The 25,314-nt window shown below is 40.4% G+C and overlaps 1 protein-coding gene across 1 annotated transcript in view; it reads right to left on the bottom strand.

Moving 5' to 3' along the window:
- STAB2 (stabilin 2) overlaps window positions 1–25,314 on the bottom strand; it is an 80,038-nt gene that overhangs the window by 41,198 nt on the left and 13,526 nt on the right. Inside the window, exons 8-27 of the mRNA XM_085228049.1 lie at window positions 23,530–23,726; window positions 22,375–22,508; window positions 17,885–18,018; window positions 15,889–15,971; window positions 15,244–15,393; window positions 13,865–14,008; window positions 13,052–13,114; window positions 12,839–12,958; window positions 12,140–12,193; window positions 10,798–10,878; window positions 9,733–9,885; window positions 7,363–7,425; window positions 6,607–6,690; window positions 5,848–5,934; window positions 5,229–5,340; window positions 3,159–3,339; window positions 2,085–2,178; window positions 1,279–1,437; window positions 822–917; window positions 7–102 (exon numbers count right to left, since the gene is read on the bottom strand). Coding sequence (XP_085084175.1) covers window positions 7–102; window positions 822–917; window positions 1,279–1,437; window positions 2,085–2,178; window positions 3,159–3,339; window positions 5,229–5,340; window positions 5,848–5,934; window positions 6,607–6,690; window positions 7,363–7,425; window positions 9,733–9,885; window positions 10,798–10,878; window positions 12,140–12,193; window positions 12,839–12,958; window positions 13,052–13,114; window positions 13,865–14,008; window positions 15,244–15,393; window positions 15,889–15,971; window positions 17,885–18,018; window positions 22,375–22,508; window positions 23,530–23,726 — 2,285 coding nt within the window. The remainder of the gene's footprint in view (window positions 1–6; window positions 103–821; window positions 918–1,278; window positions 1,438–2,084; window positions 2,179–3,158; window positions 3,340–5,228; window positions 5,341–5,847; window positions 5,935–6,606; window positions 6,691–7,362; window positions 7,426–9,732; window positions 9,886–10,797; window positions 10,879–12,139; window positions 12,194–12,838; window positions 12,959–13,051; window positions 13,115–13,864; window positions 14,009–15,243; window positions 15,394–15,888; window positions 15,972–17,884; window positions 18,019–22,374; window positions 22,509–23,529; window positions 23,727–25,314) is intronic.

Consider the following 25,314-nt stretch of genomic DNA (forward strand, 5'->3'; position numbering starts at 1 on the left):
ACTTACATCTGCAGCATTTCCATAGCATATTCTGCCATCTCCTTCATAGCCCTTGGGGCACACACATTCCCAGCCATAAGAAGGCTCAAGTTGACAAGTTGCCTTTAAACCAGAAAGAAAGAGAGAGAAAGACTGTCAAATACTCAGGAGGCTACTCCAGAGCAAGGATGGCCTGTAAATCCTTCACAATATACATTCATATATAGACATTATCTCAGCAAAGTATTTCTGTTCCATCTTCCACAAGCCTCCTTACCTTCCTATAAGATAAACTCCACCAATTGAGGGCACTAATTCCCTTGCCTGTACTAAATTCATGAATCTAAACCCTTTCTTACTTCCTCCAAATACTAAGCCCTGCTTCTTCGTCTGAATAACATATATCCATCCTCTGCTCTTCTCTGCTTTTTACTTTATCTCTTTCCCAGTGTTCTCTCTGCAGAGCCCGCAGGTCCATTGAACATATGCAGTTACTTGTACAATAGACAGATGTCCAGTTAGAGATGTATGACTCAGGTAAATGTCTCAAAAAACTATTGCATCCAGATTGTAGTTACTGATAGAGAAGCAGTAGGCATTCACTCCAGGCTTGAGATAGCCTTCCATGAAGGTAGAACTGGGAGCAGCCCAATGCATGTACCATATTGACGTAACTTGTACAGTGTTTTTGGTGGCTGTATCACTGCTTGGACTGGAAAGCTCTATTTAATCTTGAGCAAAAACTGCAGGTTTGAAATGGCAAGGAAACTCTATGGTGTGCACAGAAGGTGGGGTGTGATACGTATCTGAACACTTTGTTCAAAGAATGACTTATTACTCACCAGACGATGGCATTTTCCATTTTGTTCCAAGCATGAGTTTATGAGTGTGCATTCAATTCCATTCCCTCTAAATCCATCTTTACACTTGCAGTCATTCTGTTGTTTCAATAAAACACGGCAATATATTATAATGATTAAAACTGTGTACATATTCTAGACGTTGGCAGATAAGACTGTCCGTGTTCCTGCATAGCTCCAGTGACTTCAGTGGAATGTGACTGACTAATACCTCCAGTAGACCTTGATACTACACACCTAATGTACTTTACAGTATTTGCTCCTGGAGAAATAACACAGAGCAAAAAATGGAATGGGAGCTGTGGGAGGCTGCTTTGTGTGAGAATGGGCATGTGGCCTGGAGGGAAAGGAGAGCCTGGGGATGAATGAGGGCAGGAAGTGCCAGCAGAACAAAACAAGTGAGAACTGGTGCAGAAAGTGAGAAGAAGTGAGGCTTTACCTGACCAGGCCCAATGTATATGCAAGTGGCATTTTCATGGCATCCAGACACGGAAGGCAGTAGGCAATTGTTGATGGCTGAGCAGTCCCATCCATCGCCTGTCCATCCTGGCTGGCAAGCACACACATGCCCTCCTGGGCCTGTTTGAATGCACTCAGCCTGAGAAGGGAACAGAGGACAGAAAAAATAATCTCCATTTGTGCAGGCAAGGGCGTGCAAACCTGGTAGGGAGCAGCTCAGCCAAGGAGGCTCATCCACCTCTGCTTGCAGCAGGACCATGCTGTAATCTTTTGGGTAAAATTGGCACTGGGTGCAAAGAAGTAGGCTCTTGGCTGTGGCAGCAGAAACTATGGAGCATCAAATCCTCCTTAATCCACAAAACTGGTGTCATGGACCAAAAAGCACATGTGGGGAACAACCTATTCACACAGACTTCTGGATAGCTGCTGTGAGAGAGGCTAGTAAAGATTTTTACTTCCTTACTTGGGCATGTTCTACTTCAAGACTTTCTCATAGCTACCTCTGAATGGAAGGAAAATTCCTTTTTATCCTAACTTTGTTTTCACCAGAGCTGTGTTGCTACTGCTTGGCTGGAACATGTCATGGCTTACCTTGGCTATGGACAGTTAAGTGGCATCCACCTTTAGGTCTAAGCAGTAATAATGTCCCTGTCAGAGAAAGACCTTGAAACTGCAGTGAAAACTGTGACGCTTCTTTTGGAAATGTTTCAGCCAAACCTTGCTCATTACTTTATTTGTTGCCTGCTTTTCTGTGGTGCTCGGCTCAGAGGAAAAGCCTGTACTTACATGTATATTGCAGCCACCTGAATATAAACTAGCACAGGGATCGACTTTGCTGCAGGTCATGCCATCTCCCTCATAGCCAGACTTGCAAACACAGCTATAGAGACAAGAGGAGAGGAAAATCACTGAACATGTTAGGTAAGCTGTAAAATTAAGGAAATGTTTTCCACTCTAATGTGTTATTTATAGGCAACTTAAAACTGGTAACCTTGGATTCACGATGCAAATAGTGCATACGTTGTTTTATTTCCACACCCTCCCTCTCCATCCTCCTCCCCCACTCTCCTGAAAATACATGACTAGTTTAATACAAACCAGGGATCTGTTCTCTGTGTATGAAATTGGGAGTGAAATTAATTCAGTGCTAATGTGATCTTGGCAAAGGTAAGGTAATACTTCTAAATTGGTGTTCTTTCTTTCATTGACCGAGAAGATAGCTTTCTATTTGAAGTGCATACAAGACCAAGAGCTCCTTTGTTTCCCTGGTCCTTCCCTCTCCAAGAGGGGGGAATTTCTGAAGCACAGTTATGCAGTATCCAGCATTCTGCTTACTGCAATGACTCATTACTAGTGCAATGCAGCAAGAAGCAAACTTGCTGCACGTGATGGCCAAGGTGGGCATGAGCAAGCACAAGACAACTGTCGGTAGGAACAGTTTTGTGACCAGTCCTGTCAGGGACTCATAGTGCTACAGCATCTGGGCTGACTTCATTGAGTTATTTATCCCCAAACTGCAATAGGAGTTCCATTGTTTTTCAATAAGGCTCAAACTGCTATTTCACTAAGAGAAGGTCAGAAATAAAGAGCCCTTGTAGGGCATTGTGGGAAGGAGGGCAGCCTTCTAACAGTGTTCAGATCCATTAACATCTATCTGATCAGTCTTAAAGATAATGTATGACAGCTTTTAATTCTTACTAGGAAATGGAAGTGGATATGGTGTGTGCTTCGCTTATTTGCTGCATAACAGTAGTTCAGTGGCTGATGTTTGTGTGCTGCTACAAAGTGTGGCTTTTATCAAGAAAGTGGGAAAGTGCTGCATCATATTCGATATTAATTAGATGGAAATTGCTGACTTACCTCACTGCACCATCACTAAGCTGACAGTCTGCATGCTCATGGCAGAGCTGCAGAGAGGGCTCGCAGGGAACAACTGGCTTATCACAGAATTTCCCGGTGTATCCTTTTCTGCATGATCCAGGAAGACAGATTCCATCACTGTCTATTCGGTTATCACACTTCCCATAAATGCAGAGGCACTCTATCAGAGATAAAACACAATGTGCAATTCCATAGTGGCAAAATACATCTATCCTTGTATAGCACATGAATCAATTGCTCTTTTATTCTTCTATCTAATCTTTTGTATTTTTCTCTTTTTATTGGAGGGACTCATTGTTTATTTATCATTTCCATGTCTTTTCAGGTATCTTTCACAGATAACTTTTTAAAATCTATTGTATGGCACTTATCTATCAATGAAATTTAAAGTATTTCAGACAACAAAGTACTGTGTCCTAGGTTATTAAGGCAAAAGTTTTTTAATTGCACAACTTCTGATGCAGTTCCAACTATGTAGGAAGCCTTTAAATACTATGGCTGCACTGATCAGTGCTGATGGGAGGCGCATCAGTATGTCCAATGAGCCTGATAGGTAATGCTTCTGCAATCCCAAGTACCAACTAGTGAAGCCAACCCCTGGCCAGGGTTGGAGCTTAGGCAGTTTCAGCTTTTCTTACAGAATTTGTCTTTCAGTTTTTGTCCATGTACCTCTGGATGATTGATGAAAGGCAGGCTGTTTCACAGCAAAAAGACTAGAAAAGCATTATAAAGTTGGGGAATATATTTATCTTTCATGATACCTATTCTATAGACTTTCAAATAAGTTGCACCAGGGGAGATTCAGGTTGGATATTAGGAACAATTTCTTCTCAGAAAGAATGGTGCTGCAGTGGCACAGGCTGCCCAGGGAGGTGGTGGAGTCATCATCCCTGGAGGTGCTCTAGAACCATGTGGATGTGGCACTGAGGGATGTGGTTAGTGGGCATGGTGGGGATAGGCTGGTGGTTGGACTAGATGATCTTAGAGGTCTTTTCCAACTTTGATGATTCTATTCAATGCAGTATAGTTTGACACAGCAAGATTAAATTTTTCAATGTACTGAAGATGACTGCTAAAGCTATAAACTATTCAGTAGATAAGAAATTATTCAATAGGGATAGTTATTAAGCAGACCTAAGTACAATCTCTTTATAGATTTAGTTGTTCTTGAATTGCATACATTTGTCATTGTAAACAGATTCTGTTCTAAGTGTGGGCAACAGCAGAACAGCAATGAATAGAAAAGATTTTAATTTCAATTACTCGTGTGAGGGAGATAGAAAAGAAAGAAACAGTAAATTAATATCAAGTGAGATATGACCCTTACAGAAAACCCAGTTAAGCCAGTGAGAAGATTTTCTCTAAATCTAGGCTTAAATTTATTCCTTTGAAATAAGAAAAGAACCTGACTCAGAGACATCCATCTTATCTGCTGTGCAGATTCTTTATGTAGCATTTAACATCTGCCTTAGTGTATAGCAGAGTATTCTAGGGTATAAAGGACTGTATACTAGTATGTAAAGGGAAAATTCCATTCTCTCCAGTACGGGAGAGACATGGAACTGCTGGAGTGCATCCAGTAGGCAACAAGAATGATCCAAAGGACAGAACACTTCCCCTATGAAGACAGGCTAAGAGAGCTGGGGCTGTTCAGCCTGGAGAAGAGAAGGCTCGAAGGAGACCTGAGAGCAGCCTTTCGGTATGTAAAGGGGGGCTGTAAGAAAGAAGGAGGCAGACTCCTTCTTAGGGTCTGTTGGATTAGGACAAGTGGAATAGGTTTCAAACTACAAGAGAGGAGATTTAGACTGGATATAAGGTAGAAGTTTTTTACAATAAGTGTGGTGAGGCACTGAAACATGTTGCCCAGAGATGTTGTGGATGCCCATTCCTGGAGATGTCCGAGGTCAGACTGGAGGGGTTCTGAGCACCCTGATCTAACTGTGAGTGACCCTGTTTATTGCGGGAGATTTGGACTAGATGGCCTTTAAGGATTCCTTCCAACTAAACAAGTCTATGATTCTTGGGCATAAGAAGTGTGGCTGTACTTACTTTTGTCACACTGAGGTCCGTATTTGTCAGGGTCTGAGCAGAACTGGCAGAGAGAGCCTTGAAATGCCTCAGCACAAATGCAGGTCCCATTTCCTTCCAGGCCATCCATGCACTGCAGTAAGGAAGAAAGGTGATTTCTATGTATAAATGGAAAGAAATCATTCTCTCTCCTGCAGAAAGAGATTATGGATCTATTCATGCAGTGTTTTTGAGAAGCAATTAGAAAGAGCCTCATCTTTAATGAAAAATGTCTTCTAATGCAAAAGTTTTTCTTGTGCTTTTAGTCATATGTGCCTTGTTTTGCAGTTTTAAAATAAGAATAGAGATCTGTTACTCCCCTGCAGTGTGCAGATTAAAAGCATCAGAGGAAGTCATTTAACCCCAGCTTTTCCTCTATACTGGGACCAGACAAACTTGCAGTTCAGATGTTTAAGAGGAGACAGATTCATTTTCCCTCCTCTTTTTAACTGAACCATTAATTCATGACCATCACTGGACTGTGCAGATCTTACAGAACCAAATAATCCTGTAATACAGAAATTATTCTTGGGCTTTTGGGACACACTCCATCCTCCCCAAAACTGAGAGAGAGCAGGATGGGAGTGGAGGTTCTGCTTACCTGTCCATTTCCTGAGCAGGGTTTGGAGAAACCTCCTGGGCATGGACTGCAGCTGGGGCCGAAGAAGCCTCTGCAACACTCAGGTTTCTGCAAAATTAAGCAAATAGTTCTGCCTGCCATCTGAATGAATGGTTAGACCTGAGTAGACAGATGGAGCCAGAGTAACCCAGTATTTACAGGGATCTGTATAAGGGAAGGCACCAGCCCTTTACACCAGGACCTAACTCAGAGTTCTGGGAGCCAGGAAAGGTATAAGTGCCTCCTAAGAGGCCAAAGGCTTCTGTGAGGATTACAAGCAGAGCAAGTAGACTGTGGCTTTGGGATTGTTCGTCATTCATTATTTCTGAATATTGCGTGAAGTCTTGTGGCAGGGACAGCTGGGTCCAGGGGATCCACACTGTGCTGTTCTTTGTGGGTGTAGCTGAAAGGGGCCATCACAGTGTTTGGGCAAGGAGCCCAGTTAGCGCGAGATCGTTGTTGTCAATAACATATGGCAGCTGAAAAGCCTTGTTGGAAGTACTAGTCACACACTAGTATGTGTGAGTTGTACAGAGGAGTTACTGCAGGTATGGGAATGGATACTGGCAAAAATTTGCCTGGTATTTTGCTCTCATCTACCTGTAGAAGGTTTGATACCAAAAGTGCATGGACATCTATCAGAATGTGTATCTCAGCCCCGAAGGATAGGTCATGGTGTGCAAGACAACCCTTTGGAAAACTCCCGTGTACATTTCATCTTAAGGAACTGTAACTGTGTACCTTTATTGTTATGTTGCAGTATCTAGTACAGCCAGTTTTTGGATAGGCTGGGCCTTCAATAATGCATGTTCGCTTTGAGAAAGGCTGAAAAACACACAAAATGGAAGCATTAGTATTTATGACCAATGTACAGTGTTGTGGTGCAGTCTTAATACTGGAACATAGGTCAATCAGATAACAAAGCACCTTGCCGAGAAGTCACATATTTTCAATTTTTTTTAATTTATTGAATTACGCATCATGATTTTTCTTAATTTTACCTGTGGTTATTATTGAATATGGCATATTGGACTAACTACCAGTGGATTTTTATAACATGGGGAAGAAAATTCCTGCAGATAGTTACTTCTGGGATGCTTAATCAAAAGAAATTTTTAACAGATCTGTGGTCTAATTTAAATGCATCCCTCCTCTATTTTTCATTTATGAACTCCCAAAGCATAATCACAGTAATTCTAATTCCTCACCTCTCTCTCTTGCCAAACCCTATCCTAAATAGATCTTTGCCTGAGAGAAGAGTCATAACTGCTATGAAATGTGAGGGATCTTGCTACAGCAAATAAAGTAACACTAAAATTACCGGACTCTTTAATAGCTGCCAAAAATAGACTAATCTACTGCCTACATTTATATTTTTATGCAGCTTTCTGTAATACTATCTGGTTCTTTTTCTTGCTTATTGGAAGAGCAACAAGCAACACATGGGGATGTATACATTTTGTATCGCGGGGGAATCTGTCAGGAAACATCACTTACAATTGGTTTTGAATCCGGTGGACAGGGAGACAATGCATGTGAGAAACAACTTGCACAGACACCCTAGATGGAGACAGTTAGGATTACCATTTGGAAAGGCATTATACCAACTACAAAGACACAAAATTCTGGGTGATTGTAAAATTGGCTCTGTTTTTTTCCTTCCTTGTTCCTTCCTCTTTTTCATCTTCAATTTTCTGTCCTCCACTCCCTTCTAAAGACCTCGCAGCTTCCTAAACAAAAGGCAAATGTGGGAAAAAACTATCTGGTACCTTTGTTTGACCTCATATAATGCATTAATGAAGACTGTCTGAGGATTTGGTGCAGTCTATACTTAAGAATTTTTATTTCTTCTTAGGAAGACCAAATTAATTGAGTCTTGTATATAGCTAACGTGCTTTCTTCACACGCAGTGAAGAGGAATATATTTTCTGCTTCCATGCCTAGATCTGTGACTCTGCTATGATACATCAGTATGTAGCTGCTTTTGTCTTCAACTCTTAGTTGTCTTTCCTCAATAACTAAGCCAACCACCAGATGGTGGTGACAGAGACTGGCAATTACAGCACTGAGGAAATAGAAACTACAGTGGCAATTTTAAAGGTGAGTCCTCAGACAAGCTAAGTGTTCAATAATGTCAGAGAGGATGAGCCTTTCAGTGCATAGATATGGAGTTTGTCAAAGCCATGAGACTCATTACTGCTAACGTGTTTTGTCATAACCAAACTAGAATTAATCCTAGAGCAGGCGTTACTTCACTGTGTTTCATAATGATTGGATAAGTGGACATGAACCTGAATTATGGCATTTCTCCCCCACATTTATCATTGGTGCTGGTGGAGACAGAATCAAGTAGTGGTTTGGATATGGTCATCTCTCCTGTCATACAGTACATTAGGGAAAAAAGGATCAGATGTGTGAAAGCATCTGTGCGTCGCATAGCTGCGCATCACAGGTGCCATACTCAGTTCTAAAAATTCATGGTTCAAAGGTATTTTCACAAATACACTATTAAAATTCTGCGATAAGCTGTGTAGTAATGTCTTAGGCTTCTACTTTCGTTTAGGTTTCTGAAAATCCCTGCAAGTGCCTCTTTTCTCCTTTGGAGCTCTGAAATTTGCCTAATAACTGTGGAAAGTGTCTCCTTTGATGGCATTGCTCTTTCTGTTGCTCAGTGCCACTCAGTGTGACCTATTGCCCCCTTTCTCTACCTAGGATGTGACCTAGAATGTGATTCCGAGGGACATGGTTAGTGGGCATGGTGAGGATGGGTTGGTGGTTGGACTAGATAATCTTAGAAGGTCTTTTCCAAACTTTATGATTCTACAATTCTAACTTTTTTGTAGTGTTTCAGTCTTCATCTCTTTTCTGTGTACTTTGAGCCTTGGAGTTATGAGCAGCATTCAAGTACAGTTACATGGGTATGTGTGTATTAGTGTAATAGTTCCATATTTAACATTATGCACTCTGGTAGGTGTGCATAATCTCCTGTTCTGATAACCTTTTCAGTGATACCACAAGCTGGGTTTACGAGCTGAGATTGTTCTTGTTTTCTGAGAATGAAAATACGGAATGTCTGCTAAGAACAGCAAAGCTATTGCTCCATTCCGATATTCTCCGTGGCATCGGTGCTCTGCTACAAAGCCTTGAACATTAAATTGTATTTTAATTATACATGAAGATCAAAGCTGACAAAGTGCCTAACTTCACTTTGAGGAAGCGTTTTTGTGCCAGACACTATCTTTTTTTTTTTTCTTAAATCATTTTTCTCACAGAGTAGAGGTGGCTTCTGATAAGGAGTTCCAAGTACCATAGTGTCCTAAGTGTGCTCTGCCTGATTTACGGACACATTGTGCAGCTGGCACTTTAGAGTCACTGCCAGAGGTAATAGCTCCTTGTTGCCAGCTCTTGTGTTTTCCTTATTAAATTTTGATGCTGTTCAGCTCTGCTGAGAATCTGTTTCAAAGCAGTGGTTCTGGACTTTTGTAAGAGCTCAGCTGGCAATTGTTCTTCATCATTGTACTGGAACTGTTTACTGGCCCTGATATGTGCTTGAACACCATCCAGCAATAGCTCACAGGAGCCACGCTTACTGCAAACTAAAGGATCAGCCTGATGCTCAGGCTTCTTACCAGAAAAAACACCTGAATGTTATCAAGTGTAAAGGCCTGTACTTTGTTGCCAAACTGAACAGGATGTACCAAGACCCACTCACTGAAATACAGAACAGTGTTGTGCCCGGTTTGCAAATTATCTGTGTTGCACTACTCACCAAGTGGCTGTATTTCACTGATATATTGATTTCCCCCCTTTTTCAATGTGTGTTGCATGGAGTAGTTGCAGCTATTGTATTTTTTTGTTTTTTCTTACCATTGCAATTTGACTTTTTGTCTCATCACACCGATGTGGCAGAATTGGAACAATGGTGGGTGGGATAAGAACTCCTGCAAGAGTAAAAATGCGACCATTTTTTGCAACAATATCAGTTTCTTCCATTTCTTCTCCACTCACCAAAACTTGTCCCTGTGAAACAATACATTATTATTAATAATAGTAAAACTCTCATAACTTCCCAATTTTGGATCTTTCCATTAAAAAAAAAAATCTAGTCATGCTTCTCATTTTTAATGTGCTGCCTAGATTTTCTTAAACTTATTTGTGGAAGAAGCATGCACATGTCGCCTATTTTCTTTATAATCTTTACAGCAGAAGCATCTAATGTTTTCTTCTTAGTCTGCATCATTATCCTGTAGAAGTGGTGACTAGAAGCCTGGCTAGAATAGGAAGATCACTGATGGTTTCCCGACCTTAGTTTCAGCAGACATAGGCTTAGGTTCTGTGGTGCCCTATCTGACAAAGCAATTGAGAGGGGAGAAAATGGGACACGATTTACGAGCCACCCCAGTCCACAGGAAAAGAAATATTCTTTCTGCATTTACTCATGCAACTTCTCTGCCTTTACAATAATTCTCATATACGAATCTTTTCTCTAGAATGTTTACATTTGATTACAGTACACATAGAACAGAGGGAGTTCAATATATTGGTAAGTCTGGTTTATCAAAAGCTCTAACAGACAAATTAACACCTTTAAAAAAGTATTCACTATGTTCATCAGGATCAGAGAATATATTATTAAAGGGAATTAAAAAATACTTATGTATGCACATAAAATTTTTGAACTAAAATATTTGAAATAGACTTCTCTACTCCTTCCCCACCCCAAACTACACAGAGCATAAAATGAGGACCGTTCCTGGATTAGGGCTAATCATAAGAAGAAAGGGACTGCAGGCTATCCTTACATAGAAAACATTTTTCCTGCATCTTTTACAGTACTAATTTCTAACAGTCACTGGCAGTGGTGGGCCGGCTGTTTTGCCTCATCTTAGCTTAGAGAGAGCTGGCCACAAGTGAAAGTTGCCTTGTACTTACAGTGCTGGTTGTGTTAAAGTAAAGGAACTGCTTTGCCATGCTTCGGATGTGCCCTATTGAGATGAGGCTCGCAATCTCTAGCTGAAATGAATATAAGTGAATTGAAATAAATGTAATATCATCATTCTTTCCAAATGGATTTCACAAAAAACACCACCTTTATTTGTAGGATGAGCAAAACACTCCATCAGTTTTCTCTAGCTCCATGGGTAGCCTTGTACTATCACACCTGTTAGCATAGTGAAGTTAGAGCTGTTACTTTAAACTTCAACAAAGCTAGTTGCTTGATGCATCTTAACAGCTTTCTGAAGTGAAGTCAATGGGATGAAGTTCAACAAGACCAAGTATCAGGTCCTGCACTTTGATCACAACTATCCCAGGCAATGCTACAGGCTTGGAGTTAGAAGAAATGGACCTGGGGATGTTGGTCAACTCTCAGCTGAACATGAGCCAGCAGTGTGCCTAGGTTGCCAAGAATGCCAATGGCATTCTGTCCTGTCTCATATAAGAAAGAAATAGTGTAACCAGCAGCAGCAGGGAGGTGATCCTTATACCCTTATACTCAACTCTGGTGAGGATGCACCTTGAATACTATTTAGTTTGGGGCCCTTTGCTACAGGAAAGACACTGAGGCCCTGGGGAGTGTCCAGAGATGGGCAACGGAGCTGTGAGGGGTCTGGAGCACAAGTCTGATGGGGAGCAGCTGAGGGAACTAGGGTTGTTCAGTATGGAGAAGAGGAGGCTCAGGGGAGACCTTATTGCCCTTTACAACGACCTGAAAGGAGGTGGTAGAGAGGTGGGGGTCAGCCTCTTCTCCCATGTAACTAGCCATAGGATGAGAGGGGGTAGCCTCAAGTTGCACCGGGGCAGTTCAGGTTGGATATTAGGAAACATTTATTCTCTGAAAGAATGATCAGGCTCTGGAATGGACTGCCCAGGGAGGTGGTGAAGTCAGTCTCTGGAGGTTTTCAATAAACATTTAGATATGGTACTGAGGGACATGACGTAGTGGGGAAAAATTGATGGTGGGTGGATGCTTGGACTGGTAGATGATCTTGGAGGTCTTTTCCAACCTTGGTGATTCTATGATTCTATGATTAGAAGGACATTAATTTATCCCCTCCTCTGTAGAGTCAAGTTTAAGCAAAGTTATCACCTCTCCCTAAATATTGCTGTGTTGCATCCTTAGAGATCTGTGGAAATGTCTGCCCTTAGAAAAGGCAGAGGCACCACCTCTCTCCTTTGAAGCTTTTCTGTAGGTTGCAGTGTGAGGAGGTTGTTCTTGGAAAACCCCTGCCAAAAGTTCTTTTGAGCTCCAAAGCTAAGAAGCATCCACACTCACCTCAGCATTGGAAACAGTGTGGTATCGGACCAGCTCCACTAGCTTCAATGAGCCCTGCAAAAGCAAGAAAGAGAATTTTTAGCACTGTGCGAATAATGCAAACCCAACCTGGTCCATGTGAGAGCATGGGGCTGAGAACTGCATCACCACTGCAGCTGGAAACTTCTGCATCAGTGGTAATGTTTAACTTATGGCTTTTGCCCTACTGGTCCTTGCCCTTGCTCCTAAATCACTTAAGTGTTGTAAACCATCCCTGGTATATCCAGAGGTACACCCACCTTTCAGCCCCCAAAGACTTGTGATTCCATCAGCAATGGCAAGGAGGTACCCTGGGGATACAATGATCCCAGAACCCCACAGGACCCCACAAGTGGTAACCCCCAGTTTGTAGTGCTCTTGTGGCACCCAGTCCCACCAGTTATCCCCAGCTGAGGTAACACATCCTAGGACTCGTGGTGGTCAGGGCAAGAGCAAGGGAGCAGGGATGTGGTGTGGAGCCATAATCACTTCAGATGTGATCCCAAATCTTATTCCTCTCTAGGTGTCTTCTTGATCTTTTTTCAAGATGGCTTAAAACTTGGTTATGGGAACTTAGTGTACATAAATACTAAAGATAGAATAATATGCATTTATGAGTCTACTATACATTCCACATACTTCTATTCTCTAAGAATAATTTGTGCTATATAAAGACTGTACCTCTGCAGAAAGCAGGTAATCCAGATCCTCAGCTTTCATATTACTCAGAGCATCGTTACTTGGAACAAAGACTGTGTAAGGTCTGTTCTCCTGCTGTAAATCCATTCCCAGGCCAGTTTTCTGTTTTGATTTAAAAATGAAAGTGAAATTTGCATATTATTTTTGGAAATCATTATACAATATCTTTATGGAACTGCTTATCTTGATCCTTACCTCTATCAAAGATGCAAATTGGCTGTATCTTCCATTGTCTTGAAGCACTGACATTATGGTTTCCTGAAATAGGATGAATAGAGAATATATTTTAGATAGATTACATAGAATGAATGCCAATTTTATAAGTTACTTTCTGAATTAGTTTGAGTCTCAGTTATTACAGATCTGAATATATTTGGATTTCTTTAATTTTTGAGTGATTTTGGTGTCTGTAAGCAGCTGAAATGAGTGTCTTCTTGTCCTCATTGTTATGCTGGCTTAGAGTTACTGTCTGTCATAGTTCTGAAAATGGTATGGTCACAGAACATGTAAAAGGTGTGTGTGTTTGACAGGGTATTATTTCTGTATTTCCAATGTAAAAGGACAGAGAGAGAAAACATTTGCGCTCTCTGAGAACTGAATACTACGCAGAGCACCAAAAAAACCCAAAGCATTCAAAATGATAGGTTTTTGAATTTTAGTCCTAGGGCTGTTGCTGATTTGAATACAAGCTTTGCCAGGAATCTGTGCAAATATTCCTTGTTTTAGTTTGTTTACTTTAGTTATTCTATTCAGTTGAATGCACAGAGTGTGAATGAACAACTCAGATGCACTGAGTACAACCATGACGATGATCCAGCTTGGCAGAAAAGGTCTGTCTGGTGTAGAAATTACATTGCTACTTTTCACCTTGAATACTGTCTCTCTGACTTGATGCATGCTGGCATAACAGAGTTTCTCTAGCTGCTGTCAGTCATTTTTTGCATTAAATGAACAAGAAACTATTGTAAAAGAAAGTCCAACATCACACATATATAGCTTCTTCCTTACCTCTTTGTTGCTTTCAAACGTTGGCTCCATGTTGTCCATGGCTTTGTCAACAATATGCAAAATGCCATTGGAAGCAATAATATTGCCTTGCAAAAGTTTTCCTTTCCTTCTTCCTCCCTGGATTCTAATTCTTAGTTGATTATCCTAAAAGAAGCCAGGCAGTAGGTAGTGAACTTTTATTATGGAATGGGACTATGCATGTTGAATAGTATCTAACATCCCCTTCCATTACCAACAACTGGGTGATCTAAATCTGGGGAGGCTAAAGATTGCTTCTACTACCTATCAAGGAAATGGAAAAAAATCGTTTAAGTTTGGATTGGGACCATGTTATTTTGTTTCAAAGTAACAAAGTTCATAAGAGAAGTAAGGACAAGGGAACAAGCTAGGAGCAGTATACCTGAAAGCGCTCTGATGACTGCTAATAAAAGTCTGTCAGGAAATGCTTTAGAATGTGGTTGTAGTGAATTGGTCAAGCCCTGTAATCTTAAGGGACTACAATCCATTTCCTTATATTATATGTATGTTTAAAACAACAAAATGTTGCTGATGGTGCATTGTACTGAAGCCTGCAGGAAGCTGATGGGCCTCAGACAGCAATGATATTTTCCTGTTACAAATGGAATGCATACCCATTAAAGAAAGAAAATAGATCTCTTTTCTTAGATGTCACTGGTTTACTAGAAAAACATGAAAAATACTTGATTTCAGCCTTTACATAAGCTCAAGCTATTAAGAGATGGTGGGCTAAGAACAGTAGTTCTAGAGCATAAAATGTTATGTCAGCTTCAGAGATAAACTGTGACATCAGACTGCCCCAATTTTTGCTGATGTTGAATAAAATGGGTTGCGAAGAACTTTACTCCATATTTTTCATGATAAACTGCCATGTGAATTTTACTTGTGTCGAACGTTTCTCTTTCCTGCATAATTCAAAAGATGTGTGGGCTGATGCTCAAAGGAAGGTAAACTCTGCAATGCAGTTGGTGATTGTTCTGTGTGAGCAGTACATGCAGGTTTCTAGCACAGTGGGATTTGAGAGGTGACAGGCATGGGCTGATGGTTGGACTAGATGGTCTTACTAGTCATTCCAAACTTACTGATTCTATGATTTTTCCCTTCCATGCCACCCTGAGTTTACTTGGGTTCTCTGACTCTGTCGGTTGTGCCAGCAGATTTAAGATCTTAATTTTAGAGCCTTCTGCAGTGGTGCAATTCCAGAAGTAACTTTTGTTTTCATTGATATTAGTGGCAAATTTTCCAGTGAGATTTCAAGTTTCTGCAATCTGATATCTCAGTGAGGACAAACCTTTTGTACTCCTTGTTGAATTAAAAACGTGAACTAGTATCCTTGCTGATTAGGCTGGAAGTTCACCTACCTTCTCTCCCCTTGATATCTCTCCTGACTTGCCAGTCAAAGTATATATTATATCAGTATTATTCAAGCTAGTGGTATTCAACTGACCAGCAATTACATGGAGTTTCACAAAGTACTGTGCTTTCAGGTTGTTATTCAGAAGTTCCTTTATCTACAAAAACAGAAAAACAAAGGTTAATTTCAATACGGTCTTCTTCCAAAAAAGAGTATCAGAATGAATGTTTTTTTTTCCCCTCCAACTGTTAAATTCTGAAATGACGTGTTTTCTTCTGAAGTGAAATAATAGAGTCGGAACCAAGCAGAGGTCTCTTGTTTTCAGTTTAGATCCCTCCTATATGCTCCTGCATAAACAGTAAGTACCTCCACAGTTGTCCTGCCCTTCAGTGGAAGGTAGTGGATGTTAAGCATTTTGAAAATCAGGCCACTCCTTTCTTACTCAAAACATGTCTGCATCCTACTGTGATTGACTGAACTATTCTGCTTTTCTTTCAAGTAAGAAAAAGACAATCTGTGGACTCTAAACTTGAAAGGTGAGCCAGAAGTGGATTAGAGCAAAAATTTCCTCTGAATCTGTTGAATCAAAAAAGTTGGATTCTTGAAGGAGCTAAATCCCTCTCCTTCAAAACCCTCACTGCTTTTTACTTACATTGGTACCTTTGAGTCCTCTGTTTGTTGGTACAAATACAGTAAAGGGTCCCAGACTGCTCAGTGGCCACTCATAGACATTTTCTGATGAGGAAAGAAGAAAATAAGATAAATGAATATGGGGTACGCAAGGATAGAATAAGCAAGAATAATATCTGTGATTATTAATTGTTAATTTAAGACTCTAAAATCTGAGTTGTTGAAATATGAGAAGTAGTTGGCATGCAAAATCCAGGTGCTATTGCGTGTGTGACCCAGGATAAAACAAAATGCTAAGAACGTTTTTGGTACCCTGGAATTCACAGCATGCAAACCAGGGTGATGGCCATGAGAACAGCACATCTTTAGAGCTGTGCCTTTACAGGGAAACAGCTTCCTGCCTGTAGCAGTATCAGTTCAGGCTTTTTTGGGGTGAGGAATCTGCTGCTGACAACCTGCTGGGAATGCAAACAATTGCAAACACATAGCTAGTAATAAAAGCTGATGATGTGTATTAATTAGAATTTGTTTGCTACCCAGATGGTATTTCCATTTCCAAGACAGTCTGATGAGCCTACTGAGTCTGTAGCTGAAGCCATTACATATTTCTAATAATGGGATCTTTTTCCAGAGGATTAAAATTGGAAGTGAACAAAATCTTCATAGACATTATGAGTAAGGGGTAATAAAGGATACATCTTGAAATTATTACTCTGTCTTACAACACAACATGGACTTTTTTGCTGTATATTCTTAGGTTTTGAAAGACATTAATGTGGAGAGAATGTACTGCAAAATAACCTGTGTGCTTAATGTGTCTTTAGCTGCTGGTTTGTAAACCATATGGCATATTCACGTTCAAAATTTAACCAAAGAACATAAAATTTGGATTGCTGTTGTTGAAAAATGGTGACATCCAGAATGCCAGGCACTTTTCTGACACAAGTGGTGAAGTACAGAAAAAAATGCAACCTAGCTCTCAGTGCTGAGGCAGCCGATTTCTGTTTTCAAGTGCTGAATATGAAGGCAATTGCCAGGTTGTGCCGTTGGCCAACTTTGTAGGATTCTTACTCTAATTTAAAGATCCCTCTTTATTCTAGCAGTATTTGCTCAGGTCTCATATTTTTGACGTTGCAGCAGAAAATAGTGAATACAGTTATGTTCTCTTCACAAGGATTTTTTATACTGTGACACAATTACAGATACAAAAATCTTTGGCAAGGTGAAAGACTCAGATAGCCAAATAAAAGAATCCTTTAATTTTTTTTTTTTTCAATATTTTTTACCCTTCTATTTGAGAGTTCACAAATAATTTGCTTTTCATTTCCCAAGAAAATGGAATTTGTGCACAGATGCACAGCAGTCATCTGGCCTGATTTCCAAAACGTTTGTCCTGCTACCAGCAGTTTTCTTCCACTGCCATCATCCTTCCTGTTTACTGCTTTCTGTTCCGTTTCCTCCTCTTACTCTCCTGGTATATTTCCAAACCTCTCATATACCAGGGATTTGCAGCTCATCTGATTATAGGATTGTATTTGTCCTGAATAACAAATTCAACTGCAGGAAGTACTTGGATCTGCATTTGGACCTTGAGTGTACGTTTACAATCTAACTTAAGTAGATTTTTTTTCCCCCATCTACTGACTGTCACTGTCTTTATCTGATATGTTATCAATGATCTGTACAATTTGATGACATGCATGACAACGGCCTTAGTGGCTTTGGGTCTTATGAAAGTAAATTCATTATTACATAGTGTGTGACAACATGGGTTAGTTCCTAAAGTCATGCACCTAAAAGTGTCAATGAGTGGCTGCAGAATCAGCTTCTCCCATGCCTTAGTATGATACCAAAATACTCTCCTAAGACAAGGATAATGGAACATGTCAAATTTATGCTGGAAAACATAAATGCACTGAATTTGAGACACTCATTTTGAGGGATCATGGATCATGGCTTTTTGATGAATACAAGCAAAACAACCCAACAGGAGATGACTGTTGCATGTGGTCACTTACCCATGAGTGCTAGGGCAGATGTTAGCTTGCCTTGCCACCGTCCTCCTGCTTCTGTGTTCAGGTCTTGGAGGCGCTCCATGATGTTTCCATAGCACACAAATCCATTCCCCACAGATCCCCTCTGGCATGTACACCTGGGAAGGGATTGCCATTTCAGCTGTGAGTTGACGCACTGTAGAGTCAGTGGGGCTCTAGCTAAGCATGCTAAGCATATTTACTTCTCTAGGCATACTCAGGAACCACCATTTTAGTTTCCCATCTTTGCTTCAGCAAAAGTAAGGTACCATTTGGTGATAGGATACTGTATGTGTCTTGTCATTTGTTGGATAACTATATTAATTTGTTATTTCATCACTTGTTCTTGCAGCTTCTTCTATGGATTTTAATAAGCCTCAGCTAGGAAATGTAATGACTGTGAAACAGTATCCCTTTGCAACAAAGATACCCTTAAACCCCTCCTGATTAAACAATCTTGGCTGGTGATCTCAGTGTATTACACTTGCAGATATGTGTGTAAACATGGTGGCCACTTGCCAGTTAGGATGGCCTTTTGTCAGTGGACCAGGAAGTAGCAGTATGTTTGCGGTGTCCACCTTGCAAGGCCATTATGAGTGGGGGTTTGGCTGTATGGCACCCTTGGCTGTGTAGAGGACCCTTTGGGGTTTCTGGTCATGCAGGTTACGAGAGTCCAGAAGTCTACTCAGCCCCCTTGCCAGAAGGTTATGACTGTGGGCTGCCACCCTCACAGTGTCAAGGAGGTCGTGTAAAGCCTCCAGCCACTATGTTGGGCTCAACAGGATAATAGTAGTTACACATAAAGGGGATGCTAAAGCAGCTCACTGATCCTTGTGATAAATGTTTGTGCCCCTCTGGTAGAAAATGCAGCCCAGGTTGTCAGTTCTCTCAATAAAGCAAAGTGGCTGTGTTTGTTAAACTGCCTTTTAAGTGGCACAGACATTTTGGGCAACAATACTGGTGTTTTAGCATTCTCATTCTTCTGAGTGAAGAAGCAACATGAAATCTCATGCTTTTTCAGCTGTATACTTTGTGCTGCTGCTATTTTTGCACTGGCAAGATCAAGCCACCTCAGAAACTTTGGTGTCCCTTATGGACTTTAGTCTTGGGTGGTGTCAGTGTTATACAATAGACTTCTAGGGCAGCATCAGTGATGGCACCCGTAAGAATGATCAGCACTGCCTTGAGATGGCCTCAGCAGCCTTGCTGTCTGGACGTGCTCTGTGTTTAAGGTAATGTGTTTCAGCCAAGGCAAAATCTAAAGGAAATTAATGGAAGAACAACCCAAAATGTCAACTTGACATTTTTCATCTCATGAGTGGTGGAAAAGTGTCATGAAAATTGGACTTTCAGATCATGAAAGTCTCTGTGTCACAAGAGAGGTGGGGAAGAAGTTGCTGATTGTCAACGTGATTGAAATGTGCTTGCTTTTAAGTGCTGATGGGTACAAATGCTTTTGATTTTCAACAAACAACTCAGGCTTGCTTGTGCATTGATCTTGTATCTGTCTCAACACCTACAGTTTTATGCCAATCTCAGCAATTTCTGTTGCACTCTTCAGAAGTGCTGTGCCTATGGGACTGGCTAGAGGTGTCAGCTCTATGGTCTACTCATCTTCAGTGCTAAAATTAAAGCAGGCACTTGTCAACATGTAACACGCACAGAAGGATATTCTAACTATATTTAGGAGGCGAAACAAATATGTTATGTGCTGTCAAACACTGGCTTTTAATAGTGCCTTTCCTTATCATGTCTCTAGCTTGTTCAGTATTCATACAAGCCCTATCAATAATGATTCACCTTTCTAGACTTTTTTTTTTTTTCCCTAAAGGCATAATTAAAGAAAGAACATTAACCTACGTAACAGGAAGAACTTCTTTATATAAATAATGACCTAATTGTTTCCATGTGCTGACTGCTACATATACACCAATTGCACCCCACAGTAATATCACCTGATTCCAGGTCCTACTTACTATCTAGGTATCTTACATCTGGACAGAAATGGTCTTTACCACAGTTATATTCTTGATGATAGCAATCTCATTCTAAAATCCCTACAGTCCCTGCAGTCTGGTAGGGTCACATTTAGATTCAGAGGAATTTTAGATGGCATTTTGGCCAAGAGGTTCAAGCTTTGGTTCCTTCCAGACCTTTGTAAAAATAGTAGCCTAAAAGCATTGTAAATATAAATGACTGACTAGATGAGTTTTATCTTGTTTGTCTGGAGAATCTGGTTTGCAACTGATGCTTCATATGACTATGTTTTGCTCTGAATGCACTGTATACTATAACCTGTTTGATGTTCTCATGATACAGTGCATGGACAGTATAGCAAAAGAGCTTATGTGACAATTCCCCAGTCTAACTAGGACAGGAAGCAGAATTGTAAATTTTCTGAAGAAGGGAAACTCAACTTTCTATATAAGATTTTACTTTATGAACCTACTGATTTCTACATTGAAAACAGAGTCAGAGGTAAAATAAGAGTGGTACTAGAATAGAAAATAATGGAAACTGGCTGAGGGAAAGCCAGTTCTGCATGAAAACCAGAGATGCTATGGTCTCACAAGCAGTGTAATTCTGCACCAGCCAAGGCTTCATAGCTTCTGGGCAAGGCTGTGTGTAATTGCTTGCTGAAGCAGTGCTGTAGAAAGTGTCAGCACTCACTCAGAGAAGATCTATTTGAGAACAGAAGTAGACAGTCTTGATTTTCCATTTTCTGCTGTGTTATGTTCACAAACCATAGATGTTTGTCTTTTCTACATCTCTGTGTATGAGATTTATTCCTGTACAGATCATTTGATTCTAGAGAAAGCAGAAGTAATTATATGTGAGAAGCTAACAGTGCAACTGAGTCTTTAATGAAAAAAAAAAAAAAAAGTGGAAAGGAAAAAAGACAGGTTTGTGGACTTTGTTACAGCTCTGTGTTTTAGAAGAAATTAAGAAAACAAGCAAACAAGCAAAAACAAACAAACAAACAACAACAAAAACAGAAAAAAGGAAATCCAAACAAGGCCCATGCCTAGCCCCAAATCCCAAAAGCATTTAAAATCTGGGGCTGCAACAAAAACGCTGTCATGTGTATCAGAGACAATTTACTGTGCCTGCATTTCCAATCAATTATTTTCTTTGCAAAGTTTCTCTTTCATAAATGGATTCACCTTAATTGGAAAATATTCATGGCAATTTCTCTTTTTTGCCCAATAGATAGGACTGGGATACAAATTAATCCTTCAGTGTTCTTTTTGTTTGTTTGTCCGTTTGTCTGCTGTTAGAAGTCATGGAAATGAATGACATGCAAGGCGTTTGGACTGTTTCTTTTTTTTCTCTTTATCATCATAAATTTTTTATTTTCCCATTCTGAAATTGTAAACATGTAGCTGTTAACAACTGAGTTGCTGCAGTAAACTGGTGATAAACTAGGAAAGAAATATGCTGATTTACATGTTGTGGAATTTTGTTAAAAATTTTTAACTCAAGAAAATCTGCATTTTGGTCTTGATTTCAGATAGAAATATTCTTCTATCTTTGAAGTTTTTACACCTGGTGCTGCTGGTGTGCTGAAGCAGCAAAGTGCATTTTGTGTAGTACAGTGTGTTCCAGAAATGAAACTTGTTCGAAATGCACAACAGCTTACACACTGGTGATTTTAATTTTTCACTATAAGAATAAGCTGGGTGATGAGGCAAGAACTGGCAATGAGTATACTCTTCGATGCAAACACTTTCTGTCTGTGAATCTATAAAATGATTTGTTAGTCTGCTTATGGCTAATGGTCTGTCTTGTCTTTTACATTCCAATTCTCAGCTCCCAAAAGCCAGCACTTCTGGAACTCTTGGACTGATATAACACTGTTAAGTCTTGTGTTAAAATGGACTTTCTTCCTAATATCTGCAAAATAAATTTCTGTACAGGAAAAGAGATTCTGCTGTAGGTTGTGCAATTTCTCATGTGCTCTGAGGATTCTGCTGAGGCGAATGTTGCTTTCACAGCATGGGGGACAGATGCCCTGTTCAGTACAATAAAAATGACCAGGGCTCCAGCACTGTCCTGTGGTAATTAATGCTGATTAATTTTTAGCATGCAGCCTGGCATGGTTCTGGCCCACATAACATTTTCCCAGGCAATGCCCAGGCACAGCTGAAGGGGTAGCATGTGCCAGGGACCTCTGCCAAGAGGCAGTAACTGTGATTTTGAAGAGGAAGTGCCTTTAGCTGTAAGCCAGACCATGCTGTTTGTTCTGAGGAACAGAAAACAGGTCTTGATCCTTTTTTAAAAATGGTGCATTATCTATTGGGCTGATGTGCTATTTTGTTGATCCTAACTCCACTAAATGTTGTCCTTTGTCCTTGATAACAGAACTATTAATAATAACTTTGGAAAGTGCTCATCCACTGGATTTGTTTTAAGTCTGCTTATGATGGGGAGAAGGGAGAAGCTGAGTGAAATCTTTAATAGGAAGAAATACTCACGTAATCTGTCCCGGAGCAACCATCGAGCATTTAGCTTTTTTGTGGCATGTGTTGTTCGTTTCACAGATGTCTGTCATACTGCATCCTTTCCCAGGGACAAAGTTTGTATAATGCTCCTTGCATTCACAGTGGGACTGCGTCAAAGAGATGGGAGGGTAGAGAGAAATTAGACATGCACAATGCAGAAATTTCAGTATATTTTCTGCTCCTAAGAATTAAAGACCAAGCAATATCAAAGCCTTAGTTAATCACCTGGTGAGTTCAGATGCAAGTATAAAGCCATCCATATTTATACAACTTCCTTCAAGGCTTTATCCACTCCAGAAAATTAGTGACTCCCAGATAAATTTCCTTTAGATAAAGCCTTTAGATTCACTTCTGTGACTGAGAACATTTAAATTCAATTTTGATAGGTTAGCCTTTTTTTCCTCTGTTGCCACTGCTCTCTCTCAAAAAGAAGTGCCAAAGCATATTATTAACTAGTGAGACATATCAGCAGTACATACTAGCCTGAGCATACTGGCCACATGTAACTTGGGTGAAAAAAGTTGATTGACCATGAGCGTCAGGACAGCTCTGGATGACTGACTCCCTTTTCTGCTCTATAGGGTGTACAGGCAAAACAAGCATGGCCTTCTGATGTCTTCTTTTTTTCAGTGGCAGAAGTACAACACAGAAATCTGAGCGAGTTCCCGACAGCATGAATAATGTGCAGCCTATACATTGGTGCCTTTCATCAGTAGTCCTCAAAGACTCGAGTTACAATAACTTTAGATATGTTTACCTATGGTACCTATGTAAGGACTCCACTGATCCTACAAGTCCCTTGCAGTCACAGACAGAGAATGTATCTGTGAGAAGATTCATTTCAGTGCCTCCACTTATGTGAGACAAATTTGAGCTAAAACGTTCCACAAAAAATGGCCGCTATTTTCATTCCCACCTTCAGAGGCTGACACCTACTTCTATATGTAGAGGGAAAGGGAAAGGGGATACCTCCTGGCCACCTATAGAGCTTATGCCTAAGCTAGGAATAGGCTTTGGCTTCCCTGAGACCTGTGCCTATACACTTCTGGCTCCTTTTTGGAGATGAAACATTATTTGTTCCTAGGCAACTGATGCAGGAAACATCTAGGGCACCAGTTCAACACTAACCTTTCCTGGGCCGTCGTATATGCAAATGGTAGATTGTGCAGGGCAGTTCCCGTATAGCATTTGGCAAGGGTCTATAGGTAAGCAGACTTGACCATCCCCTCTATAACCTTCTCGACAGGTGCATTTGTGATGATTTGGTCCAAGGTAAGTGCAGTTGGCATTAGGATCGCAGACTTTTGTAAAGCATGGATTGATAGCTTGAGGGGAAAAAAAAGAAAAAAAGGTAAAAGAATTAAGGCCCATATTTTAAAAGCTGAATACAAAGATTTACTGGAACATCCTCATGCCAAACAAAGCCCGGGTAGACTAAACTTCTCGTGACAACTTCTCATAACATCCTAGTCCAAAGTATTGTGGAAGCATGAAGACAGAAGGGAGGAATGTGTTTATACTAACATAGCAACCATCTGTTGTTGCTTTTGTATAGAAATGAATCTCTTAACATGGCAAATTGAGTTATAAACAGATATAATCACATAATGTGCTCATTAAAATATCACATCTATTTCCCTGTTCTCTGGTGGATTTTAACCAAAGGAGGCCAGATAGGTGATACAAGGTTAGTAAAAGCTTTAAGTGCGTGTTAGATCAGTTGGAAACTATTTCTCAATATAATAGGCCTTCACTGTTTTCTTTCCGGTAATTAAACAATATAATGTCAACCATTCAGCTATATGGAAAACTGGCCAGCAAGTTCTTTAGTTGTGTCTTCCACACTGCTGTAGATTCAGGACTGGACTAGAAGCTCACTATCTATTTCCAGAAGCCAGTTTTGTAAAGGCAATGGCATTATTTGATCTTGTTCGTAACTCAGCAATGCTTCTTCATACACCTTTGTGTCCAGTTCAGCACACATTGAAGCTGGAAGGTGGTAGGCCCCTGAGTGAACAAAAAGGTGGTAATACTCATTGTCTTCTCCTCTCGTCCTCCTCTTCATTCCCCTCAATTGGGACTGGGAGAATTGGCAGTGCTCAGCTTCATTCTGTCAAGACTTCTGTTCCAGTGTAAAATCACATACATAGACATTCATACTCTCAAACTGTCCAGGAAGAATACCATTTCCAAGCTGAGTCTGAAGCAACTACTGCTGTCCTCTGTTACATTCTTCATTGTCCTAGAGCTGATTGTCCTCTGTTTATCAGCTAGTCAGACGTGTAACACTGACTTAAGCCACAGATGATGCCAGTATTTGAAGGTATTTGGGCAGAGGAACAATATTGTCATGGACTGCATCACTACAAAACTTTGGGGTAAGGATATTAGCATCCTTCCCTGCTGGTTGCTTGTTTATGCTGCCTGTCAGTAGGAATTTGCATTCCCTGAGGAGTCACTTTCTGAAGTCCTCCTCTTAGGTGGTATTCAAGAGTGCTCAGAAAGGATGGTACGCATTCAAGACTGAGAGGATTGAATTAATGCTGTAAATATTCCTGGATAGAGTAAGAAGGACTTTTGGTTTTCCAAGTGAACATTTACTAAATAGTGTTTCCAGCTTCACATACAGCCTTTTATTCTTCACTGAAATTTGTTTAGAAGGAGGAATTGATGCTGCAAGATATACTGTAAGCAGAAGAAATAAAATCTGGGTTCTTGCAATATGGTTGAGTATTCAGCAGCAAGTTGACAAATGTATGAAAAAAACTTTATGGCAGATTTTTTGTTCTAGCCGAGATTATTATCTTTGTTTCATGGAAAACAGGAAAGCTAAACTGAGCTTTTCTATGGAGTTTATGCTTAACGATAAAACTGAGCCAACATATGATGGATAGTCAGTCAGTACAGACCCCT

Source organism: Meleagris gallopavo, chromosome 1, assembly GCF_905368555.1.
Source record: "Meleagris gallopavo chromosome 1, MGAL_WU_HG_1.1, whole genome shotgun sequence".
Taxonomy (NCBI): Eukaryota; Metazoa; Chordata; class Aves; order Galliformes; family Phasianidae; genus Meleagris; species Meleagris gallopavo.